The 21,306-nt window shown below is 37.6% G+C and overlaps 1 protein-coding gene across 2 annotated transcripts in view; it reads left to right on the forward strand.

Moving 5' to 3' along the window:
* The first annotated feature begins 9,740 nt into the window (after window positions 1–9,740).
* LOC106085576 (metastasis-associated protein MTA3) overlaps window positions 9,741–21,306 on the forward strand; it is a 63,628-nt gene continuing 52,062 nt past the window's right edge. For both annotated transcript variants that reach the window (XM_013249883.2, XM_059362120.1), the window contains exon 1: window positions 9,741–9,934. In XM_013249883.2, the coding sequence (XP_013105337.1) occupies window positions 9,907–9,934 (28 nt within the window). In that variant the 5' untranslated portion in view covers window positions 9,741–9,906. The remainder of the gene's footprint in view (window positions 9,935–21,306) is intronic.

Below are 21,306 nucleotides of genomic sequence, written 5' to 3' on the forward strand. Positions count from 1 at the left end.
TTTCCTTCGTTCGCGAAAGAGGGCCTAGGGAAAACGAATGTTATTTGCCATACTATTAATACGGGTGGTGCAACCCCGATAAAACAAAGGCATTTCCCTGTCTCTCCGGCGATTGAGAAGCTAATCTACGAAGAGCTTGATCGCATGTTGGCTATGGGTGTAATAGAGGAGTCCACTAGTCCTTGGTCTTCACCGATTGTTTTGCATAGAAAACCAGGCAAGAATCGCTTATGCTTGGACAGTAGAAAACTTAATGCTGTTACAGAGGGGGATGCTTATCCACTTCCACATATCGATGGTATCTTGAGTCGTTTGCCTAAAGCTGAATTTATATCCAGCCTTGATTTGAAGGATGCATTCTGGCAGATACCGCTAGATGAATCGTCGAAAGGTAAGACTGCATTCACGGTTCCTGGGAGACCCCTTTATCATTTTAAAGTTATGCCATTTGGCTTATGTAATGCCCCGCAAACCATGTGCAGGCTTATGGATAGGGTGATACCGGCATCTCTCAGAGCTGAGGTTTTGGTCTACCTGGACGATCTTCTAGTGGTATCTCCCACATTTGATCGGCATCTAGGGGTACTCAAGGAAGTGGCTAAGTGTCTTCGTAATGCTGGACTTACAATAAACGTAGGAAAAAGCAAATTTTGTATGACAGAAGTCCGATATTTAGGCCATGTAGTTGGGGACGGGACCATTCGTACCGATCCAGGAAAAATTTCGGCCATTACTGAATTCCCGGCACCGAGATCGGTTAAACAAGTCCGACGATTTCTAGGTATGTCAGGGTGGTACAGAAAGTTCATCAGGAATTACGCTGCTATTTCTAGTCCCTTAACTGATTTGTTAAAGACTAATCGAAAATTCGTATGGACCGAGGAGGCCCAAAAATCCTTTGAAGATTTGAAATCCATTCTTAGCTCAGCCCCTGTTTTGCACAGTCCTGATTTTTCACAGCCGTTTTTTATACACTGTGATGCCAGCAAAACAGGAATAGGAGGAGTCTTGGTGCAAAAGAATGCGGAGGGCGATGAGTTTCCTGTGGCGTTTATGTCTAAGAAACTTAACCAAGCCCAACGTAACTATAGTGTCACTGAACAAGAATGCTTGGCAGCAATGCTTTGCATTAAAAAGTTTCGAGCTTATGTCGAGGGACATGAGTTCACGGTGATTACTGATCACGCCTCTCTTAAATGGCTCATGTCCCAAACTGACTTAAGCACGCGGCTAGCTAGATGGGCCTTGAAGCTTCAAGGATACCGGTTTAAAATTGAGCATAGAAAAGGGTCGCAGAATATAGTTCCTGATGCGCTTTCGCGTACGAATACCGATGACTTGTCCGAAATATGCGGTCTGTCCGAGATAAGAAATGAACGCGGGGTTTTTGTTGATTTAAAATCTGAACATTTTTCCTCTGACGACTACAAGGACTTATTGAGAAGGGTTGAAGATAATATCGATTCCACTCCCGACTTGAAGATTATCGATGGTTATTTATACAGACGAACGGAACACGCCGTTGGAGAACAGCTTGCTGATGACATGATTTGGAAGCTATGGATTCCTAAAAGTATGGTTCCAGAGGTATTGCAGAAACATCATGATGACCCCTTGTCTTCGCATTGTGGGATTAATAAAACATTGGAAAGAATTCGCAGATACTATTTCTGGCCTAACTTAGTTTGGGATGTTAAGAATTATGTTAACTCGTGTGAAGTTTGTAAGAGTACAAAGCACCCTAATGTTGTTATGAGACCACCCATGGGTGACACTGGTTCATCCCATAGATTCTTTCAGCGCTTATATGTTGATTTCATAGGACCTTACCCTCGATCCAGTTCAGGGAATATTGGAATTTTTATTGTCCTTGATCATTTTTCAAAATTTTGTTTTCTCCGCCCGGTTAAAAAGTTTACAGCTGATGCTGTTATTAAGTATATGGAAGAAGATTTGTTTCACACATTTGGTGTACCAGAGAGCGTTATCTCGGATAATGGAACGCAGTTCAAAGCAAAGAAATTTAATGATCTTTTGAATTTTTATAAGATTTCTCATATTTATACCGCAGTTCATTCGCCACAGGCTAATGCCTCTGAACGGGTGAACCGATCCGTCATTTCTGCTATTAAAGCATATGTAAAACCCGATCAAAAAAATTGGGATGAAAAACTAAGCCACATTGCGTGTGCTTTGCGTTCGACAGTACATACTGCCATTGGGACTTCCCTTTATTTTATGGTTTTTGGTCAAAATATGGTGACTAATGGTTCTATTTACCAACTGCTAAGAAAACTGAATGCTTTAGAGGATAGGGCGATACAATTTAATAGATCGGACACCTTTGATGTTGTTAGATCTAAAGCTGCTAATGTGATGAGAGTGCAACATGATCGTAATGAAAGACAATACAACCTACGTTCGCGTGAAGTGTCATATAATGTTGGTCAAGAGGTGTACAGGCGAAATTTTAGCCAAAGCAGTTTTGAAAAAGGATACAATGCTAAACTTGCACCTACGTTTATTAAATGCAGGGTTCGTCGTAGAATTGGTACTTGTTATTATGAACTTGAAGATCTTCAAGGCAAGTTGGTTGGTACATATCATGCAAAAGATATGAGGCAATAGATTACATCTCCATGCGGTATCAGACTTAATCTCCAATTTGTCCATTAAGCCTGATTTTGGCGGGGGGTATTTGTAGTGGCGCATGTCGATGTACCCAATATGAATATATTTCTTGGAATTGGCCCGCCTGATAATAGATATGGACATTCCTGTTTTTTTTCCAACCCCAACGCGAGTTAACATACAATGTGGATGCTAGAGTATTTTTGTTGTTGTGATTGCTTGTCTCATGTTGTTCCCTTATTGGAACATATTTGGAGCTTTGCCTATGCTGTTTTTCTTCTTCTTCTTCCTTGTAGCACTGTTACAGTTGGATTCACTTACATTGACCGCTGTTGATGATTCAAAGCTTAGTGTGATCATGTGTTATAATCACTTAGCTAACAGAGACGCATCATAGGCGGTAGCCTAGGGGAAGCGTTACAGCCTACGAACCGGTGAGCGTGAGTTCGAATACCGGCAGCAGTGTTTCCTTATACATTTATATTTTTTATTTATTTATTTTTTTTTTTTTGTTTGTTTCATTTCATTTGTTTTCTTTTTTTTTGATCATTTGATCACATCAAAGTTCAAATGAGTTGTTTAATTTTTTTTCCTTTTGGTTTTCTTTTTTTTGACAACTATTGGATAAGGTGGAAAATGGTTTTGGTTGTTAACATCCACACATATAAGTCCGACCAAATCATAGGTTTAGAGCACTTTGTCTCCATATTGAAAAGTTGCTATAATTTCCCCTTAGCCATAGTGGTGAATGTTAACTTCTTTTCTATGTTCTTTGTAGCTTTTCTTTCGCATTGGAGTTCCCATACACTCACAAATGGATTATTATTGTATTTGTGGCATGTATGTAAAAGAAGACATTTTTGGTTTTGAGATTTTTAATTTGTGGTAGTAATTCAGCAATTTGCCCCCTTGTTTAGGTCAAGGCTACAAAAGGTGGTAGCAGACTGATTTGAGATCCATTTTGCTCCAACCTTGCAACCGTGTGCACCCAAAAGTTTAAGTTTTTGTGTCGTAAAGGACTTGAGATTCTTTAAAAGTGTAAAAGCGTTATCCTTGCTTTAGTAAAAAAGGGATTAAATTTTTTTTTTGTTGGTGGCAGTTCTCCTCAATTTTTATTTTTTTATTGTCCTGCAGAATCGATGTTTATTTATAAAATCGCGGGTAAATAATTGTTGCAAGTGTTGGTTTCCTGCATTTTCTTTTTGCTGAGGGTTTTATCCCCAAAGCTGGAGTGTTGGTCCCCTGTGATCATTTAACTCCTGGATTAATACATTTGGTAAGGTGGCATTTTTTCTAAACAATTTCTCAATTTCTTTTGAGAACTCATTGTTCTGTGGGCCTTGTTTCTCTGATTCTAGGATTCCCCCTTTCCCTGTGCTCATATGGATTTCTCTGTTTCTGCTGTGCAGATTTGGCTGCCTGAGAGAGTCTAACAAAAGTCTTTTCATTTTTTTTGATCAGTGGATTCTGGTGTTTTAAATGGATCGTTTGTCTTGGTTTCAAGTACAAGAAAAAAAAAGAGCCGTCGGGATTGGTGCAACTCATTTAGTTTTTGTTTTGCGGGAATCGAAACAAACGCGTTTTGGTTGAAAAATCACTCTCGAAAAGGAAAAAAAACTCTTGCGTGCTAATTCTTAGGTTTTGTAACTTGCTAAAAAAAAGACCTTAAAAAAATAATTATTTTTCCGTATTTTTGCCCATGTAATTTGCCTCAAGTGTTATATAGTTTAATTTTTGCTCATTTGTAAGGCAGAGATGGAGAACCGAATCGGAAGTGAAACAAAAAGTTAATGCCTAATTGAGAGTTTTTTTTGGTAAAAGTAGTTTGGCAATCCAATGTTTTAGAAAAAGGCGAATATAAAAAAAACCGATAGAGTGAATCGTATCAAATGTTAAAGACTATATTGAAAAAAGTGATTTTTTGTGTATGCCGCGTATTTTGTTAAAAACTTGCAATTGGCTGGAGTTTGCTGGTTTGTTTTAATAACCCCTCACCCCTCGAAAGGCCTTTCAACGTGGGAGCTCCAACAAAAACCAAGTAAGTGCAAACTGTTATACTACCACTGAGCAAAGCCAAACAGATTTATTTTTTTTCGGAGAGTGAGAGAGATGCCGTTACCTCTCTCAGGTAATTTTTGTCAAATTAAATAATTTTTTTTCTTTTAAATTAATTTAAAAATGTTTTAAATCTTCCCCCATAATTTTTAAATTGGAATTTTTGCAAGTTGGCAGCTTTCAGATGATCTGTTTGTGTTTGTTCAGTTAAATATCCTGCATATACATATATATCTGATTCTGTGCTGGTGGATATGTCAATGCTAAAGTGTTAACATGCTATTGGAACCTCTGTTAACTATGTTGATTCGCTGTTAACAAGACTCTCAGAAAATGTTCTTGGGTCTGAAAAGCACTGCTTCGATTGAAATAGCTTTGATACATTTTTTTTGGCAATATTTTTTATATGAATGTACGTTTTGTGCCTTTTGATCATTGACATATCTAGCCCAGTATGCCTATAAAATATTGTTTTTACATTTGATACCATTTTTATTGAAATTTGGCTGCATATTAGTCAAAACTTCGCGATTTAAAATTATTTCTTCGTTTTATACAACCGAGTGGGTTGTGTTGATGTATGTGCGATTAGAGGAAAAAAATGAAGTAAGGGAAAAAAGGGGTCAATGCACTCACAGCTGTTTTACTTTAACAGAAGTACAAATGGAAATACACTCACACAGCTACATATCATTTTTTTCATAATGAGCCTTTTAAATGAAGTTTGTTTCACAGCCGATTTAGTTTTTTTTCTGCCGTGCTATGAATTCAAATAAACTCGCCTATTGATTCTTATTTGATATATTATATAAACATTTTTTTTCATGCCGTGTTTTTTTTGTAACCCTTCTTGTTAAGTTTTGAGATTTAATTTAAATGATTAGTTTTTTTTTAGAGTTATGAAAATAATTTTAGTAAATTAAAGGATCAATTTAGATATACAGAAAAATTGGTTGTTAGCCTTGACTTTAATATTTCTTTTATTATATTTTTTTTTTTTGTCTGTTTTTAAAGTAGGATGTGATTCATCTCTATAGTGAGCGACCGGATTTGATAATGAACTTTTTCTTAATAAATTTAATGAATTTGTTAAATATGGAGTAAGCCCAAACCTTTGAGTTTGATTTGTAGGGTCGGTAAAGGAAGGTAGGGTAAATATTATGGGTTTACCAACCAAGAAGCGATTTCTTTGGATGCTTTTGGTAAACAGGAAGGGAGGGCATGCTGTGCAGCTTACACCTTAGCACAGCCGATCGAATGATGTCGGAAATAGATCCTCTGGTGTTGTGACCCCCCTTATACTTTGTGTATTTGTCTATTCTATCTGACTTTCCTTTGTTTTGGTTTTGCTATCGTTCGTGCACGCATTAACATTAAAGCTGGTAGTTGGTAAAATTAAACGATGAACATTGGCAAGATCCCCCCCATCCGACGAGCAATAAGGCCGGTGAAATATGCGTGCCATGCCGTTTTGTTTCATCTATAGACATTTATGTGGAGTTTTGCTCAGACTAGACCCTTGCACACTACACTGTATAAAACTAAAGGAATTCTGCAATATGGTAAAAACAAAGTTTGGCAAGTACCTTAAAGTCATAAAGTCTGACAATGGAGGAGAATATACTGGGAGTGAAATTCGTAGTTTTTTGAAGCAATGTGGAATACAGCAGCAATTCACCGTACCTTATAACCCAGAGCAGAATGGTACAGCCGAAAGAAGGAATAGATATGTGGTCGAAATGATACGATGCATGCTTATAGATGCAGATATGCCAAAATCATATTGGTGAGAAGCTGCCGTTACGACTACTTACATTCAAAATCGCTGTCTTACTAGATCAAATAATTCAATTCCGTACGCTCTGTGGGAAGGGAAGAAACCAAGACTTGACAATTTAATAATATTTGGAAGTAAGTGCTTAGTATACGTACCGAAAGAAAAAAGAAGGAAGCTGGATGTTAAAGCTAAAATGCTGACTTTTGTAGGCTATTCTGAGGAAGCAAAAGGATTGCGTTTTTTGGATAGAAATACTAATAAAATTACAATAAGTCGTGATTACAAAATTGTTTGTGATAATTTCCAAGAAAGTCAAGCTTCAAATAAAGATAACAACGAAATGTATGTGGACATTTTTAAATTGCCAAAGATTGGTAGTAACGAACCAACTATTGAAGAATCAAGTGACATAGAAGAGCATTTTTACGATGCTGATTTAGATGACCTTAATACATTCAAAATGGACGATAATCTTGAAATCACTGATAGAATGCCGATATCACGAGAAACAAGCCAGATTCCAATGGCAATGGTGCAAGAAAATGTTGACAGTGGTCAGCCGTTGTTGAGAAGATCTCTTAGAACAACAAAAGGAAAACTTCCAGAAAGATTTATGATGAGCATCGGAAGTAATGAATCAGAACCTAAAACTTTTCAGGATGTTATGAAAAGGGACGACAAAGAAATGTGGTTGGAAGCAATGAAGGGGGAACTAAAGTCATTGCATGATAACAACACCTGGGAGTTAGGAAATTTGCCAGATAATCGAAAAGCGATTGGTTGCAAATGGGTTTTCAAACTAAAACGAGATGCCAGCGGAAAAGTTGTAAAATATAAGGCAAGACTTGTAGCACAAGGTTTTAGTCAGCGGTATGGTGTTGATTATGATGAAGTGTTTGCGCCGGTTGTTAGACAATCCACACTTCGAATGTTTTTGACATTGTCTGGTCAAAATGATATGACTGTTGAACAGTATGATATTAAGACTGCATTCCTATATGGTGAGCTTAACGAGGAAGTATACATGAAGCAACCAATAGGGTTTGAAACTTCCAATGGCAAAATCTGTAAACTAAAAAAAAGCATATACGGACTTAAACAATCTGCCCGATGTTGGAATGAAAAGCTATGCCAAGTTTTTTTTAAATGCAGGTTTCAAGATAGGGCTCACAGATAGTTGTGTTCTACGAAACGAAAAAAATGGCGAGTGGATATTTGTTCTAATATACGTGAACGATATTCTTGTAGCAACGAAGTCGGATTTAAACCATGATTATGTAATGAATTTACTGAAAACAAATTTTGAAATAACTGCTCTTGGAGAAGTCAATTATTATCTGGGTATACAAATTGAGAAGGGGAATGATGGTTTTTACAGTCTATCTCAAGAACATTACATAAATGAAATTGTAAAATGCGCTGGATTGGAAATTGCCAGAACATCCAAGATACCAATGGACGTTGGATATGTAAAAGAAGACGTTAAAAGTGAACCCATGCCTAATAATGAAAGGTATACACGTTTAGTTGGATGCCTGCTTTATATTTCCGTAAATTCTAGACCAGCAGCTGTCTCAATTTTAAGCCGTAAAGTAACGAATCCTACATATCGTGATTGGAATGTGTTAAAAAGGCTGATTACTTATCTGAATGGTTCCAAATCGTTGCGACTAAATCTAAAATGTGGAGATTTGAAAGGCTTATATGGATTTGCTGATGCTGATTGGGCTCAAAATAGGAGTGATAGAAAATCAAATAGCGGATTTCTTTTTAAATATAATGGATCCCCTATATCATGGTGTTGTCGCAAACAAGATTGCGTATCATTATCATCGACAGAGGTTGAATATATATCGTTATGTGAAGCAGTTCAAGAATCTTTGTGGTTAAGAAGACTATTAAACGATTTTGAAATAATACCAGCTGATCCTACTATAATCTATGAAGATAACCAAAGTTGTTTGAATTTGGTTCAGTCTGAAAAATTCAGTAGACGTAGCAAGCATAACTCTACAAAATACTATTTCATAAAAGATTTAAAAGAGAAAAAAGAAATAAGTTTGGAATATTGCCCTACGGAAATAATGGAAGCAGATATATTTACCAAACCACTTCAATTGAACAAAATTCAACAATTCCAGAAAAGTCTTTGCTTGCAATGAGGTTAAATTGAGAAGGAGTGTTGAAAGCAATTTAACTTTGTAACATACATACTTGTTATATTCTTATGAATTCAAATCAAGTTAGTTTTTGAATGATGTATGTATGTAGAAAAGAAAAATATTGACATTCCATTTTAAATTTTATTCATTCTTGTAAGTTTCTTCATTGAATAAATACACATTTTATATATCGACGGTTTTTTATTTGAGCTCTGCCAATAAAATCTTCTTTATAAGGTGGCCACCAGATCAGTGTTGTGTTACGGATTCCCAATATAGTGGCTAAAGAACTAGAAATTTTTGAGCGTAACGTCTTGCGGAAAACACTATAAAACCCTTACCAAAAAATTCTCAAATTTCGTAATTTATAATTCTGCAGAAGTGAGCCGCTGTGCTCATACGCACTGGGTCATCAAAAGCTGTTCATCCAAAAACTTGCTACACATGAGAACATACTACTGAACCACATTTACGAACTGGATAAAGATATATCCTTGTCTGACTCAGCCTATCTTTCCCCTGTGGGAATTATCAACGAGTACTTTGACAATGAAATAGCCCAACGCCGCGCCGGACTTGTACATGAAAACAGTACCTGGATCAAATGGAGGATAATTATTATATACTCATATACATACATAAGTTGGTTTTATATATCCAATAACCTCCCATTGATGTCAATGGTTGATTTTTGTTACGTCGCATTACAATTAGGCAAAGAGCGCTCTCTCTCGTTCATGTTATTTAACATTATCCCTTGTTGATATTTTGCAAACTCAATGGATTACAATAAAACAACAGTTTAAGTTTACTCTTTATAACCATTCGTAGTTAACATTGTCATTTGCCAAAGAAAATAAAAACCTACTTACCGGCCCATAATGCATAAATTCAGAAAACCAAATTCTTTTAACCAGAAGAATATCGATACGATAAATTGTAACCGGAGAATGAGAAACCCGGCCTAAGACTTGTTAGAATATTGGTTGTGTACAACCCTGTAATGGAAATGATAAGTGCAGTTATTACAATCGATTTTTTCAATCAGTTGATCGAGAATAATGGCTATTTAATCGGTGTGTTGATTTCCTATCTATCAATGGCTTATCGATAATTTTCTAAGATGGCGACGAAAAAACGCGTCTTGTGTGAATGTAATCATAACAAATTGTGATTTTTATTAATAAATGTGTCTAAAAGTGCATGAAAACTATAAGAAAACAATAAAGAATAAATAGTGCAACAAATACATGTGAAATTGTGCGTGAGAAACAAGATACAATGACCACAAATATGTATCGTGTCGGAGGTGAGATGTGAAGAAAAATTTTCCATTTTTTCGTTTTTGCTTTTGCATTGTCTTCGTTGTCGGTTTGCTGTTGCTATTGCTGCTGCGAGCATATTTCTTTTGCTCTGTTCTGCTTGCGCGCTTAAAAGACTGCATTGTTTCAACAAAAACTGAATGTCCGCAAGTATTGGAAAAATTTCAACGAAATTTGCTAAAAGCTGCAATATCCATAATACGTTTTTACTATATCCACCTTGCTAAAGCTATCATAAACAAGTCTTTCAAGTGTCAACACTTAAATCATTTGAAAAATTGCTGGTAAAGCATATAAATCCTACAATTGGTTGTACATATGTAGGTCGGGCCCACAATTAAAGTTAGGATTACGTTGACGGGAAACTTGACCGTAACTTTATTAATAATTTTTTTTGTTTGTTTGGTCTTCCTCGGTATAATCTTAAAAACGTTCAAAATCGTCATAGGTTATGAAAAATGCCATACGTTGGCAACACTGAAATGTAAGCCTCCACACTCCTCGTTGTGGCCGAGTGAGATGGTCTCTTCTCGACGATTTCTGTGAATGCTGCAATTCTTTTTTTTTACTCCAGAGTGCCTATTACTTGTGTGTGTATATTTGTATGTGCCAAAAAGAAAGAAATAAAAAATACTCGAGTGCCAGACATAAGCAATGCCCAGACTGATTTTGTCCTAAAATCTGTGCACCTTAAGCCGTGATGCTGATTAAAGTGTGCTAATATCGGTGTTACGTTTCCATTTTGCGCCTTAAATGTGACCAACTAATTTAAAGCCATTATCATCATAACGTTAATTTTACATTTATTGTACGTTGATCTTATTAGCTGGTGGCCGAAACTCGAAATCATTTACTGTTTCCTTTTGCTATAATGTAGGTTGATTCGGGTTATCGACTTTTTTACGTTTGCGACATTGCTTTGTTTTTCAAATGCATTTCATAAATCTTACTAAACGAATCTCTACTCATTAAATTCGATTATTAGCGGCATGGATCTCATGGAACAATGCTAGATAGGCAAGAGCAGATAGCATTTGTAAGTTTAAGTCATAGTATTGGAGAATTCTATGGGAAATTCCATAGCCCTTTTTTGCAGGGTCTCCCTCGAGTGTAGAAAGTTGGATACTTAAACTTTTTGGCAATATCATAATGATGTAGATACCCGGGCAATATTTTAATATGACTTGGATTTTCAGCTTTTTTGTCATATCATAATAATGCCCGGCGATATCTAGATGGAATGAAGGTGTGGATTCAAGACCGATAAAGACACTCTATTAATAAACTTGTGGGTAATAAATATCTTCCAGTCCCATGGCAGCCGGTTGTACGTACCGTATTGACCCGATGGAGTACTTTATCGGCAAGCACTGCCGCCTAAGTATACAACACATTGCAACAACTGCTAATTTGCCCATAAACTTTACATACATGAACAGCGGGGATAGCTTCCTCATATAAATGAGTGCTGTTTGATTGAAATTCAGGACCAATGATAAGGGACGTACTGCCTATTGCTGAGTCGAAACGGCGCGCCTCAGGTAAACCAGTCGATTTTTCTGGAGGAGGCTAAAAACTTTTGAATAGCGCTTAAATGAGCAAATTGTTTCTAAAAGAACGTAATTTTTAAAATTCTGGAGGGTACTAAAACTTTTCTGGGAGTCTAGCCCATCTTCGCGTCTTTTCTACGCTTATGGCCGCAGAGCGACACTGCTTAGCAGAAAAGTTTCACATGGTTGAATACTTCACAATGTATCCAGGATGACAGTCAATGATTTTTTTTCTGATGATCTCGCCAGAATTTGAACCCAAGCGCTCAGCGCTAAGTAAGCGTACTTACTAACCCCTTCGCTACGGTGCCTCCATCGCATTTTTTTATGCCTTCTAACCATCAAAATGCGGAACCAAACCATTTGACCTCTACTTCAATGAACACTCTAAGACTTAGCCAATATTTATAAAAAATTGTTTTAAACCAATTGCAAAATTACACCAAAAGATAGCAAAACACCACATCTTTGTTAAAAAGTATGTATAATATGAAATAAAACTTATTGAAATGCATTTACTTCATTCAAATCTAAAGTGGTCACCCGGGTGGGCATTGGTAATCCATGTAAATATTGTTGTGTCGTTTATTGTCTTCGTATCTAACCGGGAGACAACTAATGGTTTGCGTAAATTGTGATGTTAAGAGCGGTGTTCCACAGGGGTCGGTTGAAGGTCCCCTCCTGTTTATTTTGTTCGTTAATGACTTATTGGGCCCCAATCGCGTTTGCGTAAGCTATTCAACTTCTCTTTAAAGGGAGTTTACGTTGCCCGGCAGTTTTGCAATCAACGATTGATTTGGTCCTGCTGAAGCTTAGTTCTTGGATGAGTGTAAATCGCCATTAATCCTTTTAAGTATAAGGCCCTTATGTTTTCGCCTGTAATGCAAGACATTTGTTGTTGTTGTTGTATGAGTATATTGTTTACTGAGGCGGCAGTCCTTGCCGATGAAGGAATCCATCGGGTCAATCCGGTACGTACAACCGGCTGCCATAGGATTGTGCTAGACTGTAGTCATGTTAAGTATAATAATATTGATGTTGCTTTTGTTAGTGATATTGATTGCCTAGGGGTGTTTTGGATAATAAGTTGAGTTTTGAGAGTAATATAAACTTGGTTGTCTCAAAAATTTATATGTATTTAAGAAATTTGTATAGTACAAATCTGTTTTTGCCGCTTTTTTTTTGTCAGATTCCACATTGCAAAGACACTTATTATGCCTATTGTGTTATATGGCCTCGAAGTTTTTTCTGTTTCAACGCAGTCTAATTTGTATGCCATTCGGCTGGCGGTGAACGGCGTTGTCCGTTTTGTACATAATCTAAATCATCGTGCACATGTTACTCTGTGGGTTGTTAGATTTCTTGGATATTGCTTTTCCGGGTTCGCCAAGTCGCGTTGTTTTTTTTTTCTATCAGCTAATTAAGCACCGCTGTCCTTTGTTTCTAGTTGAACCTTTTTAGTTTGCTCATTCTACGAGAAGGAGTTATTTAATTATTCCTAGGATTGTGTGGCTAATGGACGATTCATTTGTAATAAGGGTAGCCCGGCTACATAATGCACTACCCGAAATTTTATGAAATTTCAATATTTCATTTATTTCATTTTGTGTTATGGAGGTCTATGTATTTTTTTCTTTTTATTTTTAAATACTTTTTTTATTCTCATTTGTTTTTATCCATTTTGGTAATTTTTTCTTTTATTTTTGAGAACTTTTTTTAAATCTCATTGTTATTTTTTAAATAAGAACATTAATTCCTCAGTAGTATTTTGCTTTGCTATAAAGTTTTCTTATTCTCATATTATACGAGTTTATATTTAAGATCAAATGCCTCATTATTGAGTAGTTTTTAATCTTATGTTAAAAATAATGGATGCATAGTGTAATTATCTTAAATGGGCCTGATGGCTTCGTGTTACATGTGTTGAAATAAATTAAATGAATAATATTAATGGTTGAATCGAAAATAATGTTTTTTTTATTGAATTTGAAAAATATCTTAAAATTTGTTCAGTGAGACTATACTTCATCAAAATCGGTCTAAAATTGGTCAAGATATGAAAAAAATAAATCCGAAACTTCCGTCGTATCAATGTATATTCCGCTGAGCGAGTTTGATTGATTAATTACAAATAAATAAATGGTCACCGGAGTGGGTATGGTAAGGCGATGGTTATTTAGCATTTAGCAACTGGTAAATATAGAAAAATCAAAAAAAGAATATATTTTTTTGACCAAACAAATTAGGAACTTTGATGCAAAAAAAAGCAGAAACAAAAAATAAGGGTTTTTTTTTGTCTGCATGCTTGCAGCATCGATGTTGCCAAATAGAAGTTTGGAAATGATGAACGTTCATTACGACGTTAAACATAAACCATGATGTACTTATTATTTTGCCCATGTATGTATGTTAGGTTGAAACTGTGATATAGATCCTAGTTTGTTGAATAAAATATACCACTTCTTCCACATCTAACTACGTACCTGATTTTAGCCAAATAAATAGTGCTTACTCTGATAACCGTAACAACATCCTTAACATTAGAAATACAAGGTGCTATATTTAGAATTAAGTGTAATGCTTTGGGATCCGATATTATAACTATTCTATTTATTAAGCTAATCTTACCTTATATTTTTGTTGTGTAGTAGTTTGTTGTGTTCTATCTTTCGTCTGCTTGCTTCTGTTGAGTGTCAAGATCCAGGAACTCTGCTTTGCGACTATATTCACCCGGTAGCTATATACCGCATCTGCTACCGTGTCTGCATGAATGTTGTCTAGACCCGCTTGATATGTCGCTTGATCTAGAGGTTCTCTCTTGTAGCGCTGAACATCATGCTCTAGATCATGTAGATCTATTTTAAGGCTTCAGGGCGGTGGATATCTATACACAAGATAATGGTCTGGGTGGTCTCTGCGATAACAGTTCAAAACGCATGTAGTTATGTCTCCGCAATGGTAAGATCTTTGTGTCCTGATGGAGGAGGTCCACATGAGAACTGAGGAGACAGCCCGTTGCAGTTCGGAGGGCGGCATTCTGACAGATCTGAATATTCCACTGCGTGTCACAAAGTTGACGAGACCTTATATTCAGGAGCATATACTAAGTTTTTTTTAATACTATCCTAATGACGAATGTCTTTCCGATTGCATGGCTATTTGCTAGAGTTACTCCCCTGCGTTAAAAAGATGCTACCGGTCGGTCGGAGTTGTTCTGATTATCGTCATCTCCATTATATCAGCATTATCGAAGGCATTTGAAAAATTAAAAAAAAAGTCAACTTGTGGATCATCTTAATCGTTTTTCATTGATTGACCCTTGTCAATTGTGTTTTTGAAAACACCACAGTATCACATCTCTTTTGGTCAAACTTACTGATGATATCAGGCGTTAGTGCTCTAACTCATTTTGAATGATTTCTTCCACTGTACACTTTAGGCCTATGTTGTACAGCTCTTAAAGTAAATGCAAATTTTGCCCATCAACATTCGTTTAAGGAACAGGGGCAATCTTCTCACATATCAATGAGTGCTGTCCGTTTCAAGTTTAGGCTCATTGATAGGTGCCCTCCTATATATAGCCGAGTTCGAACGGCGAGCCGCAGTGTGACAGCTCTTTATGGAAAAGTTTATACATGGCTGCCATACCAGATGGTACAGTATCTCAAATGTCGCCAGCATTAGAAGAGGATAGTTTCGGTTTACGTGGCAGTCTGCCATCAGACTCACTAAGACGTTTTCGTCCATTGTGATACCACAGGAACAGAAGAAGGAATATGCGTTCTTGTTCCTATCGTTGAATCTGGATCGCTTTAAAAAGCCAAACAACTTGCGAATGTTCACATCCGCTAAATTAGACACGTTCACAAAGAAATGAGAACCTAAAGTGGAATTCCTTCTGACTGACAGTGCGGGGCACACACTTCTTCTTCGATGTCCTGTACTGAATACTGAATAAAACCATGGATTTTAAGGGGCCAAATACGGTTACATGGGGTCTCACAGCTTTAAAGTTCTGATATTAACTGCCACTGGCACTAATTTTAAGAAATTTGCAAGGCATCCCTCTTCTAGTTCCATAAATTCTGGGTAAGAAATGAGGCTTTTGTGCGTTCAATGCCTTCAATGGAAAAATAGGCCTATATGGCGGAAATGGTCAGATTTAGTTCGAACTCAGATGTTGAGGAGTCCATGCAACTCACTGTAACGACGAAAATGGGCCCATACCCTTAAATCAGCAGATCGCTTTGGCTTAACTCGCCACGGTTGCTCATTGAAATCGTCTTTTATGAACTTAGATTTCTCTCAGATTTCTATCAGAAGATCGGTATAAATGGTGTTATACTTGACATTTAAGTACATTGAAGTACTTGACATTTAAAGTCACTGAAGATAACGTTTACTTATGGTCCAGATGGAATAACGTCGAACATATGAAATCACAGCGTCCTCCAAATTTTATACCCCTTTCTATACTGCTTAACAAAACACCAAAGTATGGATATCTGCCGGAATTGTGGAAGCAATCTAATATAAGCCCGTAATTTAAAGCGGGCAATTGCAATGAGGAATTTCGATTTTGAATGCTATTCCGAAGCTATTAGAGAAAAATTTGATTGGCACCATTTCACATCAAGTTATTAATTACCTATATGCCTGCTCCATTCGAATTTATGCAAAGAAAAATAAGTTTTATCTTTGTAGTGAATAAAAAAAAATATTTACAGAAATCATGCACCTATTTTCATCTAATATATTGCAAAATTTCTCTTTATCATTTGTTGTTACAAACACGTTTATGAGATACTAAACTAATGGCTAACGTCCTCTGCACACTCATATGTTACATACATTCACACGCATCTATGATGACATACAGTGACGAACAGAAGTTGGTAACAGTTTCAGTATAACAGGATTTACTTGCTGGCTAAGATTTCCGAATTCCGATTTATTTCCACTATATAACAAATGTGGGCAAGGCATGATCTAATTATATCTGATAGAAATTAACATTGGATCTATTAGTTTAGTCATAGAATTTACAAGCTCAAATTTCATTCCTGATTAACGCAACATTCGTATAAAATTGTTAATTGTTGTTCGTTTCGTTTAATTCCGTGTTTTTTCGTGTTTACTAGCTTCGTCATTCCCTTTGCAACTTATCAAAATATTGGTCTAAGTTATCATGTCGTGCGTGAGTCATGTGATTTGTTAGTGAGATCTAAATCCAATCACGTGATTGTGCGTGAATTTACCCCTTCACTACCGATGTCCACTACAGAGGAAATTATTAAGAGTCCATTTTTTTATTTTTGTTATGGTTTTTCGTTTGAGTGTATTAACGGTACTGTTCTTAGGTTTACATAACAATGGTGGAAAGCACAACACATGTAAGGCCTGCTTAATTTGATTGTATGTGACACGTAGGATGAAAATCACATTTTAATTTTTCCTTAAATTAGATTTCAGTAATTGTGACGATCTATTGCTAATATATGAACGGCGATTTTTTCTGGAGGTGGCGATCCTCGTCAAGTTCTTGAGTCGGTGGCGCCCGACCTCTCACTGAGATTCCCAGCTCGATACCGCTGATTGTCCGCGACTGCCGTTGCAGTTACTCCATATGGAGCATTCCGCTATCCGCAACCGGTAGCTCACAGCTAAGCTTTTCGTTCTCTCGTGTGCTAAGCTTCAATGTTTCAGCCTATTTGGTGCTCACAGCTATCCAGTGCCGGGATTCCGAAATAGTGTACAAAAGTAGCCAATGGTTGTAAATTCATTGCAGCTGCTTAACTATGTATGTTGAAAGTCATTACAGACGTCATTGTGAAAAACTTCACATAAATCGGATAACAATTGCGCTCTCTAATAGGTTGAGGAATCAATTCCGGAGATCATTTAATATAATAGCTACTGTGATGCACATAAATATTGGCACATCGGCTCGTTTGAAAGTGAAAGGGACATTAAAATTTTCTATAACCTGATAGTTGTAGCTTACATACAAACCGACACCCGAATTTACTCTTTGAAAAGTGACGTGGGGTATTTAATTTTCTTTAAAATTCTTACCCTAATGTTGGTAAACATTTTTCAAAGAAAACATGTCACAATTGTCGACGTGTGGTAAATTTTACAGCAGCACATATTGCACTTAGTGCGACAAAAACAAATCGGTCTACCAACAAGTTGAGATGATACGTAAAGAACGGTTTCTCTCAAAAACCCATGTCCAAACTGAAACGTTAGTAGACGACATAGGAGTGAGAGCACAAACAACGAAGGACAAGGAAAATGCGGAGGACGCATTTTCCACAGGATACGACGGCACTCACGGTTATCATGAGGTTATCATAACGGAATTTATGGTCAAGGAAGCCTTGAAGAGCTTCAAACCATTTAATTGACCGAACCTGATTGAATATACTCCGAAAGCCTGGCTGGAGGCAAGGGTGGTGTTTATACCCAAGCCCGGCAAGGCAAGTTATGCCAGGCCTGCAGACCTATAAGCCTTGCGTCCTTTCTACTCAAAACCATGGAAACCATGATAAAGAGTAGGTTTAAATACAAACAGCATGCCTATATCAAGGGAAGGTCGGTGGAGACTGCCCTGCACGAGGTTGTGCATAAAATAGATGACTCCTTCGATGCCATGAGGTACACATTGGCGGTTTGCATTGACATCGAGGGGGCCGACACACTGATCCAATCCCTAGACCAGTAGCGGTTGGACCGGGAGACTGGATAAACCATATGACATTCCTTTGGGTGAACATCATAAATAACCTATTACGGATGCTGACTGGGGATGGTTTTGTACCTGTTTGCTAGGCAGACGATGTTATAATACTGCTTAGGGGTAAGGACCTGAATCTGCAGCTATGCAGAAGGGCTGAAAGGGTCTTGCATATGACATTTGACTGGGCTAGACCCAGGGGTCTCAATGTTAACCCAGAGGAGACTGAAATCTGCCCGTTCACGAGGAAGACGAAGGTAGGCCAATTTGACGCACCATGATTTCGATATCTGACAAGGTCAAATACTTAGGTGTGATCTTGGATAGGAAACCGAATTGGAAGTATCACATTCAGGAGCGTACTGAGAAGGCTCACAGATGTTGGACACTATGTAGACGGTCCGTAGGTTCGAAATGGGGCCTGAATCCGAGGATAATCAACTGGCTCTACAGAAGTGTGATTAAACCAATACTTACTTAAGCCTCAGCAGTTTGGTGGACTGCTAACGAGAAAAAGTGCAACGTTAGGACCATAAAACAAGTTCAGAGAACATGTTGTTTTGGCATAGATATAGTGATGAGGACCACGCCCACTAGGGCACTGGAGGCTATTCTAGATATCTGACCCATTGATGAGGGAGAGGTTTCCGATCGGATACCTGAGACGACACTTGAGGTCGAGTGCGAGGCACAGCAGCCTGTGGCACAGTCTTGAACTGACGGAACCCTAGTATTGCAATCTGGAAGATCATGTTATACGAATGAATCAAAGCTATTGGACAGAGTAGTCCTAGGGGTCTACATAGAGAACCAGGAACTGAGTTCTGTTTTAATACCGCCTGACCATAATACGGTGCTGCAGGCAGAGATCCGGGCGATTACGGAATGCGTGAGGTGGTGTGACACTAATGCGAGGACGTTGATGGCCATTTTACGGACAGTAAAATGGCCATAAGGGCAATAACAACAAGGACGGTAAGGACACGAACAGTCTTGGAGTGTATGAAGGAGATTAACGCCTTCTTTGAGGATGGCACATCCGCATCGTTTGATTGCCGGGCCATAGCGGAGTAAGAGGGAATGAAAGGGCAGACGATTTTGCAGTGAAGGCCAGAGGACTGCCGTCAAAAACTTGATTAATCCGAAGCCTTTCGGGTCGACGCAGTCCGATTTAAGGGCGTGGGCGACAAACGCACAGGTGACACTCTGGAACAGCGAAACGGATCGTGAAAGGACGAGGCTATTACTGAAAGGAACTAAGAAGGAGGTCAGTACAGCTTTTGGTGTCATAACGGGACCCAGGACTACGATCTCACTTCTGAAAAATCGGTGCGGTAAGTGATATCATGTGTAGGGCATGTGGGGAAGAGACGTTGGAGCATTTCCTATGTCATTGCCCGGTTTTCGATGCTAACAGCCACCGGTACTTAGGTGGGGCCACGATACCAGACATGAACCAACTTTGGGTAGTGGTATAGAAAACAATTAAGGATTTTGTAAGCAGCTCAGAATTCCTAACTTAAATTTTTTTCGAGGTTCCTTTTTTAATTTTTACAGCGCAGGTGTATGTCTATAGTGTCATGGGGCAGATTAATATATGCACCCTCTTTTCACCCTAACCTAACCTTAAGAACTGGGGTCTAATCGCCCCAAAGAAGGAGTTATTAACTTTTTTTGCCAAAATTAACAACTATCAACTCTCAATCAACTGAAAAAGAATCATAAGAAATTGCGCACAGACTAATGCGGTAAAGAGACTGTGGAAGTTTTTTTTTTCCTTACTTCGTGGTCTCGGTGACAGTATAGTTTGGAAGAAAATAAATACATATATGAGACAACGCCATAGTCGTTTTCAATCGATGGTGGACTTTACATTAGAAGCCATTGTATTCTTGCCACTGGTTCACCATTAACCATTAACCGTGAACTATTTACTTTATTATTTTGGAAGCTTCTAAAGGTCAAAAGATTTTATGAATCCCATGGCAGCCGGTTGTACGTACCGGATTGACCCGGCAAGGGCTACCGCCTCGCCACACTGCAACAACAACAACAAACGATTTTATTGTTGACATTGCTATCGGCCATAAAGCTTTTCTGTGCATGAAAATCATTTGCTTTTTGCACCTCTCCATACATATAACGAAGCGCTGCATGGATGCATAGCCGTTTGGGCACGAAATCGTTTATTCTGTCTTCCTGAGAAGAGGATCCACCAACTACAGCACAATAAAAAGTAATTTTTGCATTTAGATTTACAAAAAAGAGTAAAATTTATTTTTATTCACCAATGCCGGCCATGAAATCGTTCATTCTGTCCTCCTGAGAAGAGGATCCACCAACTACAGCACAATAAAAGTAATTTTTGCATTTAGATTTACAAAACAAAGTAAAATTTTTTTTATTTACTGACGCCGACTAAATTTTCCTATTTGTTTTGATTCTAATTCGCTTTTTGATGCTTGCAACGCTGAACAAAATGGTAATAGAAATGGCAATTTCGATCGAATGCCGTGATCCAAATATGTTTTCGTATCGACAATTTGTTCGAAACAAAAACGAATACGTTGTCGAATGCCGTGATTAGGCCCCTGGATCACAAAATACAAAAAGAACGACTTAGACCCAGAGGACTCTGGGTCCTCTCGGGAAAAATTTAAATCCTCGGGACAATTGGCTAAAGCAATCCATTATGAAGTGTACATAACTTTCGACCCATCCAAACTTTTAATTTGTTTCTAGAGTGAAAGAATCTCGAAGACCATAGTTTGCGGACTTAGAAATTTCAACTCTTGCAATATTTGAAACCGAACGACCATCAAGGTCAATGGTTAGACTGTAACATCCTCTAGGAATCACGGATAGGTGTGTTCTATAGGCAGCACAAATCAATAGTCCATATTTTTGAAAAATTTTAATTGAGCAGGAATTTCTCCGAACCAGCCACTTACCCGAAACCATTTGTAAAACATATGCAAAAAATATAAATATTGAACCTCAACACTTGTTAAAATTAATGAATTATATGCTCGTTACGAGTTCAATAATTTTATAACAGCTACGAAATTGT

Source organism: Stomoxys calcitrans, chromosome 2 (genome assembly GCF_963082655.1).
Source record: "Stomoxys calcitrans chromosome 2, idStoCalc2.1, whole genome shotgun sequence".
Taxonomy (NCBI): Eukaryota; Metazoa; Arthropoda; class Insecta; order Diptera; family Muscidae; genus Stomoxys; species Stomoxys calcitrans.